The following is a 26,540-nucleotide window of genomic DNA, read 5'->3' on the forward strand; positions in this document are numbered from 1 at the left end:
CTCCATACCCAGCACAGAACGTGACCATGGCAACATTCCAGCAACCAAACACAGAAGGTTCTCAAGTAATTGGAAAAATATGCAACAATGATTGTTACCACTCAGTATAAATGCAGTGATTTCATTAATGATGTGATCTGAAATATTACAGCAATTCCAACATTTATCTCTTCTTTGGGGCTAAACACCATTTAAAGTGGTATTTGATATTATTGCCACTTATACTTCTTGAGCACAAATTCTAGAGTTGAAAATGTTTACGGATGAACACATAATAACTAAGTAAGACTATAAAGACCTGATTCTTTAAGTAGAAATAAAATAACTTCTCAGGCTACGAAGAGCTCCTTCAAAGGTTATAACCTCCTTTGAAAACTCTAACCAAGCACCTTCTCATAATAAGCAAACAAAGGCCTCAATCTGGGAGCTTCTAGAGAAATGTAAAACCCCTCACGTTTACCCCTCCAACTTATCTGACTGACTGGTTAGGAAAACATGGTATGATTATGCCAAAGCTGGGCAAGATGGCAACTGTTCTCATGTCCATTGTCAAATCCTGGTATAAAGAACAAACATCTTCTTGTGTATGTCTGCTGGCCTTCACTGTGGCAAGGCAAAAAAAAGGTACAAAAATGATTTTTAGAATTTAGGACACTGTATTCTTACTAAATTTTAAATAACACATAAAAACAAATTTTAAAATAAGGCAAATACAACTGGGGGAAAAAAAAAGTTTCCCCAAACGTTTAAGGAAATACCAAACGTTCATAGATTTTAAGTTGAAAACTGACAATTTTTAATAACTGTTCTTAGTGGCTAGTCTATTGTTCTCTGTAAAATTAAAGAAAATTAGGCAATAGGCTTTTAACACATCTTGACTGGAGGAATACGAATCTATACTCTGGATAAAATAAATTCAAGACACTCTTAGGGTATTTAAAACACCTAAACATACTAAGGGCAACCCAAGGAATCCAAAACCACCAGAAAAAGACAGCACCAGGTATAAATTCAATTTTCCTACTCAGACATTCACCAATTTTGTTGCAGTTACCCTGGCATCATTATCCAAATAACATGCTTTGTGTTTATAAAATTAGTATATAATTATTCAAGTGAAAGGGTGGTTTGGTGGAGAAAGAGATGTTATTAACTTGCACATAATATCACCTGGTCAAATTTTCTTTGTATACCTTATTAGAAAACTGTTAAGGCTACCACAAGAAGAATAATGAAAAAGGTGTTTCCCAGGCAGTCAACACAACCTGGAAAGAATACAATTTTTGCTAAATCACCTTCTTTTCCAGTTTAATAAAATGAACTGCTGCTTCTAGTGGGACATAATCATCATATACTGGACCAGTCTGCAAAGGTACACTTTTATGTCATGGCCAAACTGATTAACAGATAACCTGATAACCTTATCTTTTAGCATTTTCACGAACAATTCTGAGGAACTTCTTTTTGGATAAAAAATGTCTCCCAAACTTGCTGTGTACTCAAGAGCTTATAGATTTCTTTTATTAGGAAAGATTATGAAGCTTTAAGCATAAAATTTAGGAAAATTTACCAAGAAATGTATTATATTTTATGGCTAAAAACTTGGGGACATGACTTATCCACCTAGCACTTAACACCTAGTAGTGTTCCTTAATCTTTATAACTTGAGACTCAAAGGGAGCTGATAAGAACACAGCTATTTTTAAGTAAAATAGCTATTTATTCAGCTTGTCATGCCAAAATGTTTTGTGCATATACCACTATAATTAGCACACCCTCTGTAACAGGCAAAATTGTACATCAAATTATATTTCATGTTACCTGATTATATAAAAATGTAAAGTGAAAATGATTTATCAATTCTTTTTAACATTACTAGTAAACAATTCAGCAGGAGACATGAGGCACAAAATCTTAGTAAAATATGACACAGGAAAAGCAAATATGTAATTCTCACTTAAATTTAACTTGTCATAATCCATTGTGAATATACAAAGACAAACCTTTAAAACGTTATATTTACTAAGATTCTGGCAATAGTTTTGTGTAACAAGACACAGCATACCAGGCCTGTCACTCAACTTATTTATGGTTAAGTCTCAGCTTCAATATGAAGCTGTTAAAAAAAAAAAAAAAAAATCAAAAACCTGCTTTTTACATGCTAAATATCTTGGCAAGTATGCTGTTAAACACAGTAAGGAATTTAGAATAGCAAGAATAAGGAGTTAATAAAAAGCTAAACATTACAGCCTAAACAAAACTCATACAAAAAATAAAGGAACTATCACTGATTACATAAAATTTTCCTGACTGGTTAAAACCTAACAGTATAAAACATGCATTTTAGAATCTTTAGCTATCAAGTTCAAAAAGTACCAGTGTCATTTGAAATGATTCCTTTTCAAAGCCAAAGTGTAGTCAAAATTAGTTCAAATGTTATAACACATTCTAATGCTAAAAAACATTCAGTATTATTGAAGTGGAGGTAAATCCCAGAGCTTTTGGGGCATTCTCATGCTGCAAAAGGCTATTTCTCTGGTTCACTCAAAGTAGCATATGACAGAGTCCAACGATGTCACTAAGCTCAGTAAAGGGCAAGACTGCCATACCCGGCCCTGACCTCCCCATGAAGCATGGCTACTGTGTCCACAAAAATAAGATGTGTGAGGATAAAGGCACGCTATTCTGCTAGCTGAAGTGATATCAAACCCCACCCCCACCCCTAAAAGCTCCTTCCCCAGGTAAACAAAAGTATACAAGGGGAAAAAATTAAAATACGCTTATCTACAGAGTAAGGATTTTGAAACGTCAACGTAATCCCTACTTCAAAAATGTTAACTAGAGTCATCTGGTCATGTCTGATTACATCTTAATGATGTATCCAGATTCAGTTTCTGTTGATTTATCATTAGATACTTCTAGTCAAAAATATTAACTTTATTCCCAAATATCTTAACCACTAGTATGACTGCGGTGTGTTATCTCCCAGTTATAAAGCACTGGATGAGAAAAAAACAGATGTTCAAGCAGCAGGCAACAATTATGGCCCTTTCACACAGCGGCATCTGAGTGGCTACTGATAGTCCAGGAATAATTCTAAAAACGAGAAAATTCATGCATTTTAGTAAATATGTCATAATGTTCACAGTTGATATTTCCTTAGACATTGCACTTTCTTTATAAGTGAATCCTGATTCTTCTTAATGTTATGGTGAGTCAGGACTTGAACTAGCAGCCTTCTTTTTCTTCTTCTTACTGTGTTTCTTATGCTTCTTTTTCTTTTTTGTTTTTTCCTGAAAAGATAGTTCCATGTTAGACACAGCTACATGAAAATCTGCAAATTAAAAACAACAACTTCACCGTGGTACTTCTAATCTACTATGTATAGTTATTTCTAACAATCCACACAAACAAGTAAGCTACTGAAAACATTTCTCGAAAAGTCTCAATAATATTGTATGAGGACTAAGAGAGTGCTTGTCAATTTTCAAAAGATGAGGAAAACTCTAGTCAGTAGCACATTAATGTAGCTTCTAACAAGATTTCCTGTAGAAAATAAATTCAACTGGATTATGGTATCAACTGTTATACTTCATGTTATCTAATTTTTAAAGGTGAAATCATTTTAGTTACTGCAAAGGAATCGTCATACCACAGCAAAACACAATTGTTTGTAAAATGATAACTTTTAGAGAATACATTAAACCTGCTACTTTTAAGTAAATAGGAACAGGTATTAGGTACTGCTTAGACTGGTAGCGCTACTTTAATTATTAAGTTAACAACTATCTGGTACAAAATACTGACGTACAGTTGAAAAGTATATTTAGCTTAGAAAAATGGACGCTTGGTTTTTAGAGGAAAACACCACTGAGGCCTAGTAAAAGTAGTCATACTGTGACTAGACAAAGGAAGCTAGAATTCTGCTGAACGCTGACTCTCTTGACTTTCTGATGTAAAAGAGAAGGCAGAACTTTTAGAAACAGATATGTGGAAATGTAGCATCACATAATATACTAGTTGTTGATATTCAGAAGTAAAAAGAAAAGGCAAGAGCCTTAATTTAAGGGTGGCAAAAATAAAACTTCCTCTCCATCTCCTTATCTATTAGAACTTCCATCCCTCCGCCTTCCCTAAGGCCTCTATCACTTTGTGACACTAACAAACTTTCACTGTTCTTTTCATTAGGAGCCCAGGTATGCAGGGACTTTTAGAGAGTCCAAAATCTTATATCTGGGCTTTTAAAAATAAGTTTTGGGTATAGGTTACTTTTTCATAAAAGGATAGTTGGCCACTCTGTTCTTAAAACACTTTTCTTCTTGGCTTCCATGACACCTCACTCTGCTGCTTTCCTTCTATCACAAAGACCTTGTTTGCTGGTTCTTCTTCCTCTGCTCAACCTTTGTGGGCTTCCTTCCCTTCTTTTCCACATGCTCTCCCAGTAACATGCTTTAAATACCACTTAACAGACCAAATCTTTATATCCAGTCCTATGCTCTAAACTCAAGACTGCAAGTGCCTTTTACTAGCTCTACCATGCTAGTTATTAAAAATGCTTAATTTTTCCCTCCAAATCCTTTCTCAACCATCTTAGTGCATGGCACCACTAATTCATCATATTGTTTAAGCCAAACAATCTAAACTATCTTTGACTCGACTCTTTAACTCCACTCTCCACCCCTGAAGCACCAAGCAAGTCCTACCACCTAAGGCCAAAACATATCTCAAATCCATCATGCCAGTCCATCTCCATCACTACCACTGTAATACAAACAACAGCATTCCTCATTTAGGTCCAGTCATCACTTCTGCCAAAATATTTTTAAAATGTAAAGTTGATTTAGGTTACCTGTTTGCTTTGATTAAAACCTAAATAGTGTGCTCTGTGAGATGGCCTCTGCTTACTTCCCAACCTCATTATATGCCATCCTCTTTATCTACTACGTGTAAGCCAAGCCTACCTTTTTTCACTGCTTCAAACATATCAAGCTCACTCCCACCATAGGTCCTGAGCTCTTCTCTCTGTCTAGGATGTTCTATCTTTCATCTTCTAATGGTTGTCTCTTTTTTGTAAATCAGATTTCAGCTTAATTTTACGTCCTCAAAGAGGCTTTCTCTCCCTGAGTCAGCCTCTCATTTGTCACACTCTTATCTATCTCGTACTCCATTATAACAGCTCTACCAAGACAGAACAGTGCCTGCATAGAGAAGCTTAATAAATACATGCTAGCTGAATGCATGAAACAGTAAAGTATGCAAATATAAATTAGAATTATCCAAAATTAACTTTATGTCTTAATAATCTGAACCAAAGATGCAGTCTTCACCCAAGTTATTTTCCCACTCAGGAAAAATGTCTCTTAAATGTCTCCTTGGTCTTGAAGCATATAAAATGTTATTTCCGAATCACACATTATCAGGTGAACCTTCTCAGAGAAGGACCCTCGTTTTAAGAGTCAGGGACATTCTGGGAAGGGGCAGTTACTCTCAAGCCTACAAATGATGCTGTTCTCATTTTTCTTTTACTCCTCCCTAAGAAAATGCCTTCAAAGGCCATAGCCCACACTTATGTGGGTGCTCCTAAATTACTTTGCTGATATGATCTGCATTTCTCCTTGATAATTTGCTACAGACGTTCTCTAGGTTGGTCTGCTTCTCATTGGATACCACTTCCACTTTCCTATTCTCCTCTTTCTACTTCTCAACCTGCATGATAGCAGAGCTGGCTTTAGAAATGATTGAAAGAATCATCTTTATTAGTGAATCATTTATGTTGTAACATTCCTCTTATTTTTCATTGCAGCGTGTGCTTCATGAGCCTTTTTCTATTATTACCAGGTTTGGCAGATCTGGGAGTATCTACTATCGAAGATGGAGGGAATCACCATACTTTACTCTCATACTTCCTGTTACAGCTTAAGAAAGTCAAACAATAGTTTAAGCTTACATTTCTAACAGTAAAATACTGAAAATGAAACAGAGATGTTTGCTATCAGGATATGCTTCCTTTCTTCTGAGCCAATTTAATTTTCTCCAACCCATTAAGTGAAGCTGCTGAACACCACACCTTTCCCAATAAATATTTATTTAGTTCTAGTAAGTGTAATCATGCTTTACAATGACTAATTTTATATTAAAAACAGCTATACTGTTGTCATGTAAAAACATAAGTGATACTTGCTGTTGTTTTTTCTCGTTCTTCACTGCTTTTCTTCTTTTTTGCTCGTATCTACAAAATTAAAATTTTTGTGGAGAACAGAAGATAAATATGTAATTTCCAAGGCATTTTTTTTCATTCACTAATATACCTTTATGTAAAAAACCTTTTTTTGACAATCAAAAAACATTTTAAATGCATTATTGTACCTCAAACCTCTATTATATCACAATGAGGATTCAACGAAAAACATTTAAAGGAAAGAAAATTAAATCTCTAGAGGGCTTCTCTTAGATTTTCTTTCACCACCTAAAAACAGCAGTGAGGTACAGCAGATAAAATACATGGGCTCTGCAATAAAACAGACCAAACTCTGAACCCTACCTCTGCTATGTATTACCCTCAGTTTCATCGTCTTTGTAAAATGTAGGTAATATCCACCCTCAAGGGGGAATGCCTGGAATACAGTAGGTGTTTCTCTTACCTATGGTGTTTAACGAATGGTGGTTTTATATATATAGTGTACTCAGTATCAATGAACTGATAAAAATCTTTTCAAGTAACAATTATTACCCCATTAATATGTTATTTCAATATTTTAAAGTGTGATACACTGGATTTATGTTAAATTCAAAGTTGCTAAAGCTGATGTGTATTAATGTTAAATCCAAATGTAACATATTTTATATTAAGACAAACATAATTAATACAATAATAAAGCACAAAAATTGCTGACATATTGAATTGTCGGGTTTATCTGCTAGGTTACTGTATGTCAAGTACATGAAAATGTAACTAAGAATAGCACAAATAAACTAAAATAGACTGAAGGAATAGAACACAGAAGCATTAAAGACTATTAACTTTCAATAGAAGCGGTAGCTCTCTCCTGAAAGAACTTGGAGAACGCAATCCTTGTGTCTGGTGGTTATTCTTGTCATCTCAGTGACTGAGGGGGTGGGGCCAAGACAGGGAGTGCCATCAGGCGATATCCAGGGAGCCTGGACATAACTTTAGAATAGCCTGCTTGACATTCATATAATGGGCCCAATTATAATATAAAATCTAAGTATATTACAATATGAACACAAAGTATTTTGTACTGGGTTTTAAGATACAGTCGGCCCTCCGTATCCGTGTGTTCAGCACCCATGGATTCAACCAACCATGGATCAAAAATATTTGGGGAAAAAAAAATTGCAGAAAGTTTCAAAAAGCAAAACTTGACTCTGTCACATGCCAGCAACTATTTATATAGCATTTACATTGTATTCGGTATTAGATGTACTCTAGAGATAATTTAAAGCGTATGGGAGGATGTGCATGGGTTAGATGCAAATACTACGCCATTTTATGTAAGAGACTTGAGCACCTGTGAACTTTGGTATCCACAGGGGTCCTGGAACAAATTCCCTGCAGATATCGAAGGATGACCGTACAGTGGATGTCCCAGAATAGCTATGTCATATAAATAGAGGGAAGACTGTATTTTGTTTCATTCAGAGCTTTACTGGGAATTGTCCACCATTTTGGAAAATGTCATTGGTGACAATGCTATTGTACGGCTTTTGAAGGGCATAGGTCAACATACCTGCTACAGCCTGAATTTTGTCACAGCTTAATATTTTATGTCTTCTAGTGTTATTAGGCGCAAGTACTTATGCATAGAAATATAATTTTATAAAATTATTCTCTTGTATTCATTTTTATTTCTTTAGGGGACACTAATATAAAAATGTGTACAGGTAGCCTATATTAGCTACAAACTTCATTAAAGGAGTATTACAAAATATTGCTACACATGGGGACAAGAGGTCCTATTTTACAAATGAGGAAATCAAGTCCAAGCAGAGAAATACTTCAAAGATAACTTATAAACCTAAAATTAACTAAGAATGGACTCTAATTCCAAGAGAATACAAAATCTAAGACAGGGATATTAGAGCTGAAAAGGACTGTACAGATTACCTAATTCTACTCCCTAATTTTATGGATAGGAAAACTGAAGTCATGTCAACATTTCTGTTCCACCGTATCACCCTTCTACTCCCTAAAGAGTAGTGCCGGGGCTTCCCTGGTGGCGCAGTGGTTGAGAGTCCGCCTGCCAATGCAGGGGACGCGGGTTCGTGCCCCGGTCCAGGAAGATCCCACATGCCGCGGAGAGGCTGGGCCCGTGAGCCACGGCTGCTGAGCCTGAGCGTCTGGAGCCCGTGCTCCGCAACGGGAGAGGCCACAACAGTGAGAGGCTCGCGTACCGCAAAAAAAAAAAAAAAAAAAAAAGAGTAGCACCAAACAAAATCAAGGGAATGCTTGGGTTTTAGTATGGTACATGCTATACAGTATCTTTCATGCCATCAAAATGGTAGTAAAAAGAAAACATTAGAAGAGTAAAAATAAAAGATCTCAGATTGGAAAGGTATCTGGGAATATGATTCTCAAAATAAAAGCCATATTACTATCTTGTGTAAAAATACAAAACTTATTCTGAAACGGTGTCTCTTTTACATATTAGAAAAGTGAGTAAATCAAATATCTTATGAAAATTTTTTTTTACTAATTCGTATTTATTAAATCAAGTAACTAAATATTTTAAAGTAAAGAAAATGGATTTGATCATAGACTTACCTCCTCAGTATAATCTGATTCTGACAGGGACTCAGATGATACAGGTTTATCTTCAGGATACATCTTTCTTTTTTTGCTGAGTCCTTTAATGTCCTATGAAAAATAAATACATGTATGCCGACTGAGATATAATACAATGCCACACGAATTTTAAGTTTTTAAGTTCTATTTAAGAATTTTCCCAATTATCACAAAAATTATCCATTTTCATTTTAGAAACGTCTAAAATTGGTGACAATTATCAGCAATCAGTTTCTAATTCCAATAAAGCAATGCTTTTATTAAATAACTTGAAAAGAAATACCTATACATCCATTTAGATGTAATATCCTCCTTATTTTCTTTAATTATACATGATGAAGTTTTAAAAAGTTAAGGAAAACATATGGTATAAGAATTGGGTCCTTTGCAGTTTAATTCTTTTTGTTTCTAGCCTGGGTTGGATCAGACAGGCCTAGTGTTACAGAAAAGAAAATCAACAGGTAATTATTTGTGATGGCCTAAAAAGGTCTCTGCACCGTAGTTCCCTTAGTGCATTTAAAGTGTTAAATTCACATTAAAAAACAAAACAAAACTTCATCTCTAAGTATTTAATGATGAGAAAATGTATAATTCTGGGGAGGAGTACTTAGGGGCTTAAGTACATATTTTAAGAAATAAAACATTTTTAAAGAAATAAAACATTCTGGGAACTTCCCTGGTGGTGCAGTGGTTGAGGATCTGCCTGCCAATGCAGGGGACACAGGTTCGATCCCTGGTCTGGGAAGATCCTACATGCTGCGGAGCAACTAATGTGCCACAGCTACTGTGGCACAGCTACTGAGCCTGCACTCTAGAGCCGCGAGCCACAGCTACTGAGCCCGTGTGCCACAACTACTGAAGCCCGTGCACCTAGAGTCTGTGTTCCCAACAAGAGAAGCCACCACAATGAGAAGCCTGCCCAACACAACGAAGAGTAGCCCCCGCTCGCCGCAACAAGAGAAAAGCCCACGTGCAGCAACGAAGACCCAACGCAGCCAAAAAATAAAATAAATTAAAAAATAAAGTACCAAAAAAAAAAATAAAACATTCTGAAAACATCTGAAACAAATATGACAGAATGTTAAGATTTATTAAAGCTGCATAGTGAATATGCTGGTTGTCATTTTATTTTTTCTATATGCTTCATCAGTACGTATGAAGTAGTTCATAACAACAAAAACAAAACCACACAAAGGAAAAAATGCTCACCAGTTAATCTTACACAGAAAAAAATGACCTAAAACTTTTACATAGCATGAATCCAATTTTGAAGATACAAACAAACAAGAAAAGAAATTAACAGTGATGATATGTGTGGTAGATTACAGGTGATTTGTTTCTGCAAACAGCTTTATTATTTTGGTAGAAATTATAAATGTTCATTTTAAGAAAATTCACCAAGATCCCACTACAGGGATTTTGGGAAACATCTCTGTGTATATACAATTTTACATAAATACTTGTTTGGAACCCAGTCTTCTCACCCAACAGTATCTTTCCATGCCAACTACACCATCATTTTTGGCTGCCTTTGACATTCACTGAAAGTATATACCACTGAAAGTAGATACCACAATTTACTTAACCCATTTCCTTCTGGAGGGCAGGCATATGAGTTCCTCGCTATTAAAAACAAAGTTGAAATATAGTAAAGGGTACGTGAGGGCAAAATCTTTAACAATAATGACTAAATCAAAGACCAAAGCAGCCTTCATCCAAATGATTTTCTCACTCTCCCATAACCCTCAAAATTGTTTCTTATTTCATTCATTTATGAACCACACTTCACCAAAAAGCCTCTTCGTCAGATTCTTTTATCAGCCATATCAATCTCAGATTATTAGAATATAGTTCATATTTTCTTTAAAAATTGCCTCAACATGTATTTTACCTATTTTTATGTGTATGTGAGGTATTCTCTTTCCCTTAATTACTGAAGATCAAGTTTTTGCCTTATGTATTCCTAGTAGTGTTTCTTAGTCTGTTCATTATATTTAAACTTCGTTCACAGCTTATTTTTTATAACCTATATGTCTTTTTTCCCATTCAGCATTTGAATTATGTGGTCAGAAGTTCATGAGATTTGAGGTAAAGCCCTTTCCCATACCAATGTTATACTCACCCATGTCTTTCTCTAGTTGCATTTTCATACATTTAGAATTTTCACTTATCTGGAATATATTTGGCCTTAAGGAGTGCTCAACTGTATATTTTCCAAATGGCTAGTCATTTTGGTCCAAGAAATGCCACCTCTATCATATATTAAATTCCACAAATACTTAACAAATTTTTACCTGGACTCTACACTGTTCCATTGTTTTTCTGTTCCTGGATCATACCACATTTTTTCATCAAAGCATATGAAAAATGTTTTAACTTTTAGCAGAGCAAGTCATACCCAGGAACATTTATTAAATTTTCGCGTTTCTGAATAGATCTGTATAGTTTTCTTCAAATAAGTCCTGCTCACTTCTTTAAGATTTTCCTATATGTTTTTTGTTACCATCATAAATGAAATATTTTCTTCCACTATATTTTCTAATTAGGTATTCCATTGCCTAGCACTTTCAGAACAATTTAAAATAAAAATGGAGCTAAAACTAATGACTGATACATATAACTGAAAATTAAAACCATGTAAGATTATAACAGACACCCTGAACAGGATTAACAGAAGCCATAGACCAAAAGATGTTAACTACCTGTCTGAAAGATTAGCATCCAAAGTATATAACTCTTATGAATCAGAAAGATTAATAACAATCAAACAGAAAAATGGGCAAAGACCACAAATAGGCAATTCACAGAAAATGAAATCTGTATGGCTAATAAACAAATAAAGGGGCTCAAACATCTCTACACACCCAACTGGCAAAAAGGGAGGTTTCACAGAGTGACAAGTATGTATGAGGAACAAGGGTACTGTCATACATTACTAGTAGGAATGTAAATTAATAACAAGCACTTTGGTAAGCAAAATGTAGACAAGTAAAACGTATGTATATCCTAGGACCTAGAAGTTATACTCCCAGGTATACCTCAGAAAATTAATGACAACTTAAGGAAAAGGAGAAATGGATAACAAATAGCCATTGCAGCACTGTTTGCATTACTGAAGAATGAAAATAACCTATATGTCCACAAACAGGAGAATGGAGATACAAGTTGTGGTGAGTTAAAATAATGGAATATTATAAGCCAAAGAAACAAACTTGAGAGTATCAACAAGGATAAATGTCAACAGTAATTCTGAGAGAAAAAAACAAGCTTCAGAGGAAACATGGTGACACCCTTCTGAAAATACTCTAAGTTATTTCTGAACACATACTTATGTTAATAAAAGTGTATAAATATGGATGGGAAAGAGGCACAGTAATTTCAGAAACAGCTGTCTCTAAGGAAGGAGAAAGTGCCTGGGACTTCTTCTTTTCTCATAAAACAAGACCTGAAGCAAATATGACAAAATTTAAACCATCTGTTAATTCTAGTTGGTATACATATGGGTGATTTTTTATATATGTGTATATTACTCTATACTTTGTATATCTTGAAGTACTTCAAAAATCACAGTGCAGTTGTTTTAGCATTTCATGTTTGCAAATTGCCAGTTTTTAGTTTTACAATTTTTTTTAAAACATGAAAGTAACCAATTATTCTTATTTTATAATGGTTTTGAAAAATCAGGAAGTTCTGTTGAAATTATATCACACCCTATTGGCAACTATTAAAATAATCACACGGTTTCTTTCCTTTGACCAGTTAATATGGCAAGTTATATTAATAAATTTCTTATCCTTGAATCCTTGGAATTAATTAAACCAACTCTGTCAATATGGTTTCTTTTTTTAGTGTTAATGCATTTTTATTTGCAAACTGATTAAAAAAAAACCAAAACATGTCTAGGTATATACCCCAGAGAAATGAAAATATACGTCCATACAGAAACATGCATATTTAAAGCAGCATTATTCACACTAGCCAAAAGGTACAAACAACTCAAATGTCCATCAATGAATGAATGGATAAACAAATTGTGCTATATACATACAATGGAATATTATATGCATTCATAAAAAGGAATGAAGTACTGATACATGCTACAACGTGAATGAACCTCGAAAACATTATACTAAGTGAAAGAAGCCAGTCACAAAAGGTCACATATAGTATGACTGCCTTTATATGATATATCAAGAATACACAAATCCACAGACATAAAGCAGATTAGAGGCTATCACGGGATTGGGGGTGGGTGGGGAGAAGGAAACTGGTTACTTAGTGACTATGGGTTGTTTTTAATGGAATGATGAAAAAGTTTTTTTTTTTTTTTTTTTTTTTTGCAGTACGCGGGTCTCTCACTGTTGTGGCCTCTCCTGTTGCGGAGCACAGGCTCGGGACGTGCAGGCTCAGTGGCCATGGCTCACGGCCTAGCCGCTCCGCAGCATGTGGGATCTTCCCAGACCAGGGCACGAACCCGCGTCCCCTGCATCGGCAGGCGGACTCTCAACCACTGCGCCACCAGGGAAGCCCGATGAAAAAGTTTTGAAACTAGAGAGGTGATCAATGCCCAACACTGTACATACACTAAATACTACCAAACTGTAATTTAAAGATGGTTAATAGCATATTATGTGAATTTCACCTCAATTTTTAAGAAATGATATACAAAGACTGAATAAAATACAGTGACACTGGTCTTTATTTTCCTTTTATTAGTAGTTGCTTTCTTTAGGCTTTTATTTTTAATAATAAGAAAGATTTAAAAATATAAACCAGAAACTTAGGTAGGGATAAATTAAGCATTAGGTATAGATAAGCTATAAATGAAGATAAAACATCTACTTACAGTAGAAAAAAAGTTTTCAAATTTAGCTATGGTACACTCAATTTGAAACAGAAGTCTATGTTCTTTCATTAAAAGGACCTTCTTTAAAATGACTTGAGGAAACAGGAAATGTTTAGAATCTTCATTATTTTGAATTTTAAACTGAGATAATACATTTATCTATACAAACTCAAATTCTCTGCAGGAAGCTTCTTCTGATCTTTTACCTTCAAAAATGAACTCAATAAGCAAAAGAAATCTTTTAAGGTAAAAAGGGGAATGCTTTAATGTTAATTTTTTGAAGCAATTCTTGAAGTAAAAGAAGTTATCTTAAGGCACTGTAAAGTATAAATTACCTTTTCTTTCTCAGTTGCATCCTTTGACTTCTTCTTCTTTTTTAAACTATCCTAAACAAATAAAATATATATATATATCAATTTTAAATGTGAAAGATACAGCATTATGACAGAAGGAAGAAAAATATCAAAAAAGTGATTTACTCTATGACCGAAAAAAAGTTTACTTCCAGAATTTTATTCTGAAAATACGGGAGAAATACAGGTTGTGTATATATGTGCTTATGAGGGAATGAGACTTCTTCATTTATCTGGCTGTATATCAAATCTCTGTACAACTAAAACAACGGACGTTATCTGTATAACCACAGGGTTTATTTTAAAATAAGACTTTATGCTATTGCTATTTTTACCTGTAGTGATCATATGCACTGAAGTTCTAATTCACACCATGCTCAGACATCAATTTGATTTCCCTACTCTTCCTTATAAAGTGGGGAGGCAAGAATTTCTACTTTTGAATCCCTCAGGGCTAGCTGTTAAACTCTCTGAGCCTTCCTTATCCATGAAGTGGGATATACAAAAAACTACTTCATAGGGGTGTTGAGAGGATTGAGTTAACAAGTCAAGTGCTTAGAACTGGGCTCAATCTATAGTAGGCATTCTATAAATGTTAGCTATCAGTATCATTAGACTGGCTCTTCGGCTTTAAAAAACAAAACCAACATCTACTGAATACTTTATGTATGCCAGGCATTTTATCAAAAGAAGTCTCAGTAGGGCAAGTAGATATCTGCCATACAACCATATATCAATAGTTGTTTTGTTCTCCTGGGACCCCAGGACAGTGCTCATCAAATTGTGGCCCATGGACAGCACTGCATCAGAATCCTAGGGACCACTGGTTTAAAATGTAGACTTCTGATCCTAATCGGACTCACTAAATCAGACTCTGGAGATAGGACCCAGGAATCCACATTTTTATTATAACCTGCATGTATTTCTTATGACCACTAATGTTTGAGAGTTAATTGCATCTGATAATTCTGGATAGTACAGAACAGATTTAGGTACAGTACAGTAAAAAGGACACTGGATCAGATATTAGAAGATAGATTCAACTTCCAATTCTAATACGATCTGTATGAATTTAAGCAAGATGTTTTCATCTGCACTACAAATTTTTTATGTAGATGGGAAAAATAATGTCTGCCATGCTTTATCATAAAGCTGTCATAAAAATGCTGAGATGTGGGGACCTATATGTCAAAGTACTTAGAGAACAATTAAATGCCCTATGTACAATATTATTAAGTACATCAATTAAGTGACACAGAGCATCAAAGTACAAAAACAGTATCACATTTCTAAACTGAGAGCAATTTAAGACAGGAAGAACTTAAAGAAGAACCTAATTAAATGTCTGCTATCCAAAATATTGCTCATTTAAATGATTTTACCTTACTGTCTGATTCAGTTTCTGACATGGAACTTTCAGAAGATTTATGTGAACGGCTCTTCTTTTTCTTTTTCCTTTTTCCTTGTCTCTTATCCTACATGAAACATTTCAGAAATATTTGCTTTCTGTTTCAAAAATATAATCGTTGCATTTTATTAACATCAAAACTTAATCAATGAACAAAACTTGATGAAAGGACCAGCGTGTAAATATGTTTTACTTAATAATATTTAAAATGTAACTTACATCACTTTGTTTTATTAAAAAATGTTAAGTGATGAGTCACATGTAATTCTTAGCTAAAACAGAATTTTTGATTTTTAAATCCATTTCTTCTACTAATATTTTTAAATGAACAAGACAAATTTAGGAATCTAAAAAACACATTTACCAATATTTAAATACCTAGTTATTTATTCACAACAGCGCTCTCAGTTATGGATGATTAATCAAAAACTGGAAGTAAACATTTTTAACAGATATTTCATAATGGGTTTCTTCCACTTGTCAGTAAAGATATCAGAGATATTATTTCATGAATCATTACAGGCAAACATTACCTCATCTTCAGAATCTGAAGAACTGCTGGAAGAATCAGAGCTTGATGAAGAAGAAGATGAATACTTGACCAAGCACAAAACAATTAAAGCTTGTGAGATGCAGGAATTTTTTTTCTTTTACCAAGTCTCTCAAATACTTAACGAAATTAATCTAGTGTCTGAGAAACAGATGCCATATTCATGACTTAAATACTAAAATGTCAAATCTCACATTCCCTCACAAACACAGACATACACACACACAGACACACACACAAAGTAACAACAGATGTAGCAACGGTAATCGATTTTCCCTCTTTAATAGTAATGAAGGAGTCACTAGGTTATAAGGAGGTTGGCACCTTTCTTTTATTATCACTAATAGAACAAAACCACCCGTAACTACCAAAGGACCTCCAGGTTCCTTGACTTATCTAGAGTTAGCATACAGGTTATATCAATTATTCTTACTTTTTTTGTACGCTCTTGATTATAACATTTAGAAAAATGGAAAACTTTTGCTCACCCTACCAGATTTCTTCTTTTCTTTTTTCTTTCTCTAAAAGCAAACAAATACAAGTACAAATCTAAATAAGGTGGTGTTTTCAAATGTATCTATTAATAGTAGTACACAGCATTATTATGAAAACCCAACTCTGAGATTAAGAATAGCAATAAACTAAAAATGGCATTACCTGTCTTTTTCTGGATGAGCTCTCACTTCCACTTAATAATTTCTCCCTGTGTTTTTCTAGTTCTTTCTTCCAGTTCTGCAGAAAAGTTATAAACACATTAGAGGCTACCTATCCCCTTCTAATACACCTAAATATATAGAGACAGCCACTACTTTCTTCCTTCCATCCTCTACTACCTCGCTCTCATCTCAGCCTCTAATTACAGTCAAAAGATACTGCAGGTGCCAGAATCCTTTACCCTGTCACCAAAGGAGCCTCTACGAGCTCCTTTCAAAGAGGATATTATGAGGTGGGAGCTCCTTACTGTATACTGAAAGGAAGAGTAGGTATTATTACTGAGGCTGAGAACTTTTTTGTTTTTAACAATGGTGGTTAGATTCTCTTTCCAGACAGTAAAAGTTGAATTAATCTATACTGTGGCTGAAATACTACATATATGTTTGTAATCAAAACAAGCAAACATCACCATGGAAATCCCAGGGTAAGATGGGGACCTGGGGATAAGGGGAGAGAAGGGAAGAACGTAACATTTAGAAAACTTAAGATGATTTAAATTACTGTAAGATGGCTTTTCTCTATTTCTTTTTTTAAGAAATCAAAATATACAAACCGTATTCAATATAACAAAAACACTTCTATAATACAGAGCACCCTTAACCTAAAGAGCTAGGCCCAAACTCTTGGTTTATTAAAAAAAAAAGATTTCATTTTTTTTATTATAAGAAAAAAGATTATTTTTTTTAAAGGCACAATTTACAAACCTCATTCATCTTTTCTTCAAATTCAGCCAATGCCTTGGAGCCTTTCTTTTTCTTTTCTAGTTGTTCTTTCACTTCTTCCCTTAAAAAAATAGAATGTACAAGTAAGTTTTCAAGCTATTCAAATTTGAGACGGATGCTTACAAACAAGGCAACAAAAATTTCATAAATAAATTTTTCTTAATATCCTAATAAACCTCCATTCTAGTTCCAGTGCTGCTACATTTTAAATTTCTTTGTTCACGTCCTTGTAAATCAATTATCATAATAAAGCCTATCAGATAATACTAGTCACTCCCCTTCTAAACACGGATTATAAGAACTAACACACCAAACATTTGAGCACTTCCATACAACAGGCACTGCTTTAAATACATCTTCCTTTAATCCTCACAACAATCCTGTGAGAAAAGGTAGTATTATTACCCCCATTTTAGAGATAAAAAAGCTGAAACTTGAGGAAGGTAAGAAAATCTGCCTAAGGTCACAAAGCTAGTAGTTTCAGTGTTAGGGTGAGTTAAGGTCTATATGACTGAATTACTATAGTCTATTACTAAATCACCCGTTTTATAATGTACCTGCTTTTAAGAACGAGTAGCCCTGGCTGGCATCTGGGAACTTAGATTTTGGTACCACCCCCTGATAAGAGTGGCTTACTGTGCCTGTCTATACAAATAATATAGTTTATATGAACACCTTCATTCCTTCTGGAAGTCTGGAATTTTGGCACCTGACAGGCAGAGGCAGATCAGTCGCCAATAAAAAAGCTGGACACACTGAATCACACTGGTTGGCAATACCTTACATGTATTATCATAACTCATTGCTAAGGAAATGAAATGCATCCTGTATGACTCCACAGAAGCAGCCTTGGAAGCCTGCGTCCAGGCTCCCCTGAACTTCACTCCATGCACTTTTTTCCTTTGCTGACTATGGCTGGTATCCTTTCACCATAATAAATCTTGCCCACGAGTACGACTATCTGTGAGCCCTTCTAGCAATTACCCAACCTGAGGGTTGTCTTGGCGACCTCTGACCATACATGTAATCCACTAGCTTAGGCACTTCCCCTTTAAAATTCATCCCTTCTCCCCAATTTTAAAGATAAAATATACTTTGTTTTGAGATAATTTATTTTTTATATTTTTTCACGTTACAGTGCCATTTAATACACATATTTTTTGCAACACAGAAATTCACATATAAAGATCTCATTAAAATCATGAGATAATTTATTTTTTGGTAAGCTGCAACAATAAACAATAGCACTCAAGAACATTCTAAGAGGCAGACACAGCTTACTTCCTATTTAACCCAAAGGAAGGATTCCCTGTTGTATGTAAATACAACTTTCAACTATAGTTGCCCAGTTATCAGGGGCCCTTAGAAGGAGTCCAAAGTTAACAACTCTGAAGCTTGCCTTATGTTACCTCAGGAGTATGGGTATTTAATAATAAGACATACTAAAAAACAATAATGTAAGTGCTATGATACTTTATTTACAAAAAATCAGAGCCACTCAACAAGGGCAAAACAAACAAAAAATTTAAAACAGAACTTTTACAAAAAAAAAAAACAAAAAAAAACTTTTACAATGGGAAACCCTAACTCTTTGAAAAGCCAGCGGATAAAACTAGAAACAAGGTCTAAAGTCATCTTTCTCAACACCTAGTTATACCCCGTGGAAGGGCAAAATTATTCAAACCTACCATTTAAAATAGCTTAGAACACTTCAAGGTTAAGGTCTGTTTTAAGACATAAATATGTGCTTGGTATAAAAGATTCTCTGTGGCTTCCCTGGTGGCGCAGTGGTTGAGAGTCCACCTGCCGATGCAGGGGACACAGATTCGTGCCCCGGTCCGGGAACATCCCACATGCCGCGGAGCGGCTAGGCCCGTGAGCCATGGCCGCTGAGCCTGCGCGTCCGGAGCCTGTGCTCCGCAACGGGAGAGGCCACAACAGTGAGAGGGTCCGCATACCACAAAATAAATAAATAAATAAATAACAAAACAAAACAAAACAGATTCCCTGGCAGTGCTTTAGCTATATTGGGTGGTGGGTTCTCAAATGTTTGCTTTACATTCATGCATGTGTTTTATACATTCAAAACAAAGCACATATCAAATACCACTTCAAAAAATTATGTATCTAGCAACTGCTCAGCAATCAATAAAAGTTGTAAAAATAACCTTTAAAAATTTATGAAAACCTTATATATAGGTAAATTGTTTCACAAATACCAGGTAGGCCTTGGTCGATTCAGATAATCTTGGATCGTTGGACCTGAAGACTGGATTGGACCCCTTGATCTGGCCATTGCTATTGGGTTCATATAGGCCTTGAGGAAAAAACAAAAATTAACTCCATTAAAATAACCACTGAAAACACAAAAGTACATTTGCATACTCATAACGCAATCTTTATTATAAATGCATACTATATCCAACTAAGGATGAACAATCTGACTAACCAACTTTTCATTACAAAAAGTAGATTTAATGCTCTATTAAGCCTCATAAGTTTGGGAGATAAGTAATACTGCTCTTTCACAGAAAATGTGTTTTTACCAGAGATTTGATGAAAATAATAATGACATCTCTCTCTTACTCTAAGATGGCTTTACAGTGCTTTCTCCTAAAGCCCAATAAAGCTCTGAGGGTAATAATATTATGCACAATGGTAAATGAAGAAACTCGATTCCAAAGAAGTTAAAGAAGACCTAACTCTAAATTCATTGCTTATTCTACTATATCTTCTATCTCAGGAAATACTGTGCCATGCTGAGAGCAATTTTATACACAAATTGTTAACATCAAAAATTAAATCATGCTAGGCAACAAAAGAAAAAATAGATAAACAAGACTTCATCAAAATTAAAAACATTTGTTCATCAAAGAACACTATCAAAAGACTGAAAAGACAATCCAGAGAATGGAAGAAAGTATTTGCAAATCATGTATCTGACAAGGGTTAATATCCAGAATGCATAAAGAAATACTACAACTCAACAACAAAACCCCCAAACAACCCAATTCAAAAATGTGCTAAGGACTTAGACATTCCTCCAAAGAAGATGTACAAATGTCTTAATATGCACATGAAACGATACTCAATGTCACTAGTCACTAGTCGTTAGGGAAATGCAAATCAAAACGACGAGATGCCACCTCACCCCAGTTAGAATGGCTACTATCAAAAACAGAAAACAAGTGTTGTCAAGGATGTGAAGAAACTGGAACAGTTAAGCGTTGCAGGTGAGAATAAAAAATGGTGCAGCTGTTTTGGAAAAGCTTGATGATTCCTCAAAAAGTTAAACAGAAACTCCACCTCTAAGTAGGATTGAAAAAGAATTGAAAGCAGGGGCTCAAACAGATATGTGTACACCCATGTTCATAGCAGCATTATTCACAACAGCCAAAAGGTGTAAACAACCCAAATGTCCATCTATGGAAGAATGGATAAACAAAATGTGATATATACATACAATGGAATGTTATTCAGCCTTAGAAAAGAGTGAAATTCTGATACATGCTCCAACACAGATGAACCTTGGAAGCATACTAAGTGAAATAAGGCAGACACCAAAGGACAAACGTTGTATGATTCAACTTATGTGGGATACCTAGAATAAGTAAATTCATAGAGACAGAAAATAGAGTTTACCAGGGGCTGGGAGTTACTGTGTAATGGGTACAGAGCTTCTTGTATGAGATGATGAAAAAGTTCTGGAAATGGACAGTGGTGATAGCTGTACAATACTGTGAATGTACTCAATGTCACTTAACTATACACTTAAAATGGTGAACTTTGTTATACATATTTTTGTACAATCAAAAACCACAGAAATTATATTATGCTCTGTATACTACACTTACTATAGCAGTAAAACACATTTTTAGACACTTTTCCCCAAAATACACTGAGACAAAATAAAGCAGAATATTTGTTTCTTTCTTTCTTTTTTTTTTTTTTTTTTTTTGCAGTACGCGGGCCTCTCACTGTTGTGGCCTCTCCCGCTGCGGAGCACAGGCTCCAGACGTGCAGGCTCAGCAGCCATGGCTCACGGGCCCAGCCGCTCCGCGGCATGTGGGATCCTCCCGGACCGGGGCACGAAATCGTGTCCCCTGCATCGGCAGGCGGACTCTCAACCACTGTGCCACCAGGGAAGCCCCAGAATATTTCTTTGTTAATGACAGTGTCTAGCAAAGAGGTGTTGCTTTATTAAACAGAATTCACAAATCTGGTCTTTAATTCAGCCTCAACCTCTTGACCATATGATTCAGCTTTCCAAATTTAATCCAAGTCAACATTTATAAAAACTCTTCTACTTTATAAATAAAAAGAATTTTGGTTGAAAATGACTATTACCAAGGTTGATTTTAAACCTAATTACCTAACATCTGAAAAGAAGTGAAAGGGTACAATGCATCTGATGCATTTTATTTAACAATATCTTTAAAAATGACAAAATCACCCACCTTCATAACAAATATGTTATATATTTCTAGATTACTCTGGCAGAATAAACAATATAAAACCACTATGAACAACACATATCGAGAACTACTTCCATTCAACTGGATACTGCCTACTTACTTGAGATGAAAAAGTTAAACCTTTAATATAATTTTCTTACTGGCAGGAATGAATGCTAGAGCTCCTACGGTCAGAGATGTTGAATCAGGGCTACATGTGGATATCAAATGCAACGTTTAAGACCGAGGCATAAAGTCCTATTTTTTATATCAAATGTTATGCCCTCAAATATTTCATTCAACTGTCTCTGCTGAGAATTTCAATCAGTTCATGTGGAAATGACAACCAACAGAGGCCACAACAGAGCAGCTGCTGGCCCAACCAATGACACTGACAATCATCATAACCAAAAGCAAGTACAATGTGCAAGCTAAGATCATCACTTTAAAAACTATAATATCTATCATCTATCACCTCATTTCTTTGGTAGTATGTCATAATTTTAGCAGTACTCAATAGTAAAATATTTTAAGTTTAAAACTGTAAAAACTTTATTTTCGAAGTTGTAAATATATACAAGGATGTTAAAACTGTTATCACTAATAGGAAAAACTGAAAATACCCAAAGAGCCGTCAATTTGAGATTAATTTAATACATTATATTCCCAAAATGAAATACTATGTAGCCATTAGAAAGATGATGTCCAAAATTTCTCAGGTGAAAAGCAAAAGCAAGTTAAAAAAAAAGATACCATTTTAATAAATAACTATAAATTTTTAAAAAGTTTTTGATGCATGTGCACCAAAATGTAAAGGAAGACGTCTACTTTCATCATTTCATACAATGGAGAAAAAAATTTAAAATAACTCATTACCTTTATAAAACAAAAATAAAAATACTACATGCAAACACTGCCATAATATTAATAGTAAACAAAATGAGAAAAATTCAACCACTCTAAATACCTCCATTATTTATTTCAATTATAATAGCAATATTTATGAAGCGCATCTCACAAGCTCCTTGCAAAATTCTGTGCTCATAATTATTAAGCAACAGTGCTCATTTTACTGTGCACAACAGAAAGGTTTTAAAAACAAAAAAGTATTTCACAAAGGTAAAGCTCTTTCACTTATTATGCGTAAGTGTGAAAAATAATGCTTCTAACATTAGGCGGTGGGTGGCTGGGCATCAATCAAAATAAAGAAACTGCAGTTTCTTTAAATGTCTATGACAATCACTTTAAATACTATGCCCTTTTAAAGCAAACACTCATACTCATATGTAACTAGAACTGCCTGTGGCTCCAAGCTGCTGCTGTGAGTTTGGGTAACAGAAAACGATTTGTCTTTGAAACTTAGGATGGCAAATTGAGCTCAAGGGAATATATAAGTGGGCAGCTAGGAAAAAAGCAATGCAGTGAAACTGCTAAGGACAAAATGCGCAGAATTTCATTTGCTACTTTGATTACCTATTTTTATCTAGAGGATACATCTGTTTTAGTAACAGAAAAGAACACGAAGGAAACTTCTGGAAAACAATGGGCACAAAGGGTGGCCATCACAAATTAAAGTGCCCTTTACAAATCTCAAGAATTAAAATGTTCAGTGAAAAAATAAATAAAAGCCGTTCAAGAACGTACAATACCAAGAGTGAGCCCTAATGTAAACTAAGGACTTCAGGTGAAAATGATGTGTCAATGTAAGCTCATTGACTGTAACAAATGTTCCCCTCAGGTGTGGGAGTTGAAAGTAGGGAAAGCTGAGCATGTCTATGGGCAGGGAGCATATGGGAACTCTCTGTACTTTCTGCTCAATTTTTGCCTTGAGACCAAAACAGCTCTAAAGAGTAAAGCCTATTTTTACAAAAACTTCAACCTGAAATTTATGGCATTTTAGAAAGCAATTCTGTCATCTCTAAAACCATGATTTTTATCATCAATGTAAAAAGAAAAAAAAGCCATTATTTTCAGAGGCACATGTTCATTTTAATTAAAATCAAGAGTTATGGGCTTCCCTGGTGGCGCAGTGGTGGATAGTCCGCCTGCCGATGCAGGGGACACGGGTTCGTGCCCCGGTCCGGGAAGATCCCACATGCCGCGGAGCGGCTGGGCCCGTGAGCCATGGCCGCTGAGCCTGCGCGTCCGGAGCCTGTGCTCCGCAACGGGAGAGGCCACAACAGTGAAAGGCCCGCGTACCGCAAAAAAAAACCAAACATCAAGAGTTATGATGTACTAAACTAACTTATCAGATGACCCAAGGTTTTTTTTTGGTCCCAGTTTAAACAGTTCCATCTCCTCCTCCATTGCAATGAGGAGACTGAACGAGAAGATCTGCGTCTTCTACCTCTTAATTTCCTGTTTTCCTTTCCACAACCTTTGAAGTGCATATAAAATGTTACCAGAACCACCACGGGCCAAGACAACATACCAAGTAATAAGCAGAGCTCGGAATTATCAAAATGCTCTAGTAAATGAAACTAATTTGGAAACTTTTTCAAATGCTTTAAAAGTATGTGTAAACCAACACCTTTTGCCAGTAAAACAAAACATCTTAGGTCTCTGCATGAAAACTGTACCCAAGGTCCGGTAATTTCTAAGCATTTAAGGCCTAAGGTCATTAAAGAGCCCAAACACTCTTAACACCTTAAACCTAAGGATGCTCCAGGAGAACACCATTTCAACTCTATGAGAATCAGAATACCACAAGGTCTGACTTACAGCCAGGAAAGCAAGAGAAAAGAACATTCCTCAACCTTGTAATCAAAGTTCACCACTGTGGTTCCTAGACATCTTTGATTATGAAGACTAAATAAAATTAAAACAAACGTTTTGAAGACAAGAAATATTTCATAAAAGTGAAGCTCTTTTAGTACCTCGCCCCATCTCCCCCCACCCCCTAACCCCAAAGGAAATAATCACTTAATTTTTAAAAAGCTAGTTCACTAAATTTAGTACAGTAGCTTCAACGACATTTATTTTTTTTTATTTTGCTGCTCAGTGGTTTAAAACTCTATCATAGCCAAGCCTAGGAACTGTAAGGCTGCAACCTAAGCTTACTGCTAATCGCTTCTGTTTAAAGCCCATTCAAACTGATTCATAACCTGGGCTGTCCACACCAAGCTAGTAGCCACCTAGAATGCCTTCCTCCCATCTCCGCCTGTCAAAATGCCCTCAGAACCTCGAATTTCTTACTTACAGATATTTCTTACTCTTTCTGCTATTAGGTACTTCTGCATCTCTTTTATCTCATTTACTAGAATAACCTGCATGCCAAGCACTCGCCCGGCCACCTTGCCTTTTGCACTCTCAACTATTCTGCAAAGTTATGGGCAACACTGATCCCCTCTTACAGATGAAGAAACTGAGGCTCAAAGAAGAAAAGCAACTCATCCTAGGTGCCCCAACTCCCGAGGGACCAGAACTGACATTCCAGTCTGGGCCTGACTCCAGAGTGAACATTACTAGGCCATTCGTTCCTTTACAGAGCCTACTAGGTGCCAGGTAGTGCTGGACACTGGGGCCCGAAGCCAAATGCTTTGATCCTGGTTCTCAAATGCGAGCCCGACTGCTGCTAGAACTGGGAACCCTGCAGGCCCCCGGGTGGAGGGACAACGTCCATGGCCTCCGTCCCCCCTGGGTGCGCGATCCCGGTCGCGGTGCGTGGGGGGCGAGTCCCGGCACCTCCACGGGCCTCAGACTTTGGACTTACTTACAGGAGGGTGCAGGGGACCCTAGAGCTCTACAAACTGGGCACTGCTGGCCCGAGTGCGGAAGGGAAGGATGCCAGAGAACACTACCAGAGGGTGCGGCAGGGTTGACGGGGTGTAGAGGAAAGGGAGACTAGAGAGAAGAGAAAAGAGAGCGGGGGAGCCGAAGGCGCCAACTTCATGCGCGGCGCACGCGCGTCTGGGGCCGGAGCGGGGAGGGGAGCTGGGTCTCCTGGTTTGAGGTCCCAGCGTCGCCGCTGACTCTCAGGCCCAGCCGGGAAGAGCGAGGGGTCCCGCTCTCCTGCCGCCGTGCCCCGCGCCGCCGCATTGCTTTCCCCACCGGGTACTCACCACCCTATTGTCCCGCTTCCCCATGGTGCCGCACTGAGCGATCAGTCAGCCGCTGGGGTAGACCAGGCCAGAGCGGCGGCCGAAGCAGACCCGCCGCAGGTCCTTCTGCCAACTCCCCACCCCGTCCAGAGAGCGGCGCCCCGCAGACCCGGGGGCCGCGGCCGGCCACAGCGCCACCTATCGCCTCGGAGGAGAGGAAGGCGCCCGCACTCACCCGCGGTTCCCAGGGTTCGCCTGGGGATTCCTGTTCTTTACCGCCCACCGAGTACGACAGCCTCGCCCAGGCAGCTCACTTCCTTTCAGCCTTGGATTGTTTTGCTTTCTTCCATTCCTGATGCGCTGAAATCCTTTCTAGAGGATACAATGATTATTCCAACGCTTATGGTGTGCTTAGCATAGTGCAAATGCTGGGGATAAAGTGAGGACCAGGACAGACGTGGTCCCTCAGAGTCCATCAGGCGGTGCGGGAGAAGACACTGCTGTCAGAGATGTTGCTAAAGAAATTGCTCTTTAAGTTAAATTCCATTCATCCATCACTCATGCATTCATTTCACACTATTTTTTGAACATCTACTTGGTGTAATTCACTGAGTGGAAGATGGATATGGAGCAGGACACAAAGATAAAAA

At 36.4% G+C, this 26,540-nt stretch overlaps 1 protein-coding gene across 1 annotated transcript; it reads right to left on the reverse strand.

Moving 5' to 3' along the window:
* Positions 1-1,720: 1,720 nt before the first annotated feature.
* On the reverse strand, positions 1,721-26,019 carry FAM133B (family with sequence similarity 133 member B). Its single transcript, XM_082662382.1, has 11 exons — positions 25,912-26,019; positions 19,616-19,713; positions 17,379-17,457; positions 16,618-16,692; positions 16,449-16,481; positions 15,944-16,006; positions 15,385-15,477; positions 13,985-14,035; positions 8,783-8,875; positions 6,182-6,229; positions 1,721-3,293 (listed from the first exon to the last, which is right to left on the reverse strand). Exons 1-11 carry the CDS (start codon positions 25,933-25,935, stop codon positions 3,207-3,209), a joined length of 744 nt encoding a protein of 247 aa, XP_082518508.1. The 5' UTR covers positions 25,936-26,019; the 3' UTR covers positions 1,721-3,206.
* Between the last annotated feature and the right edge of the window lie 521 nt (positions 26,020-26,540).

This window comes from Grampus griseus (genome assembly GCF_964374135.1).
Source record: "Grampus griseus genome assembly, chromosome: 9".
Classification (NCBI taxonomy): Eukaryota; Metazoa; Chordata; class Mammalia; order Artiodactyla; family Delphinidae; genus Grampus; species Grampus griseus.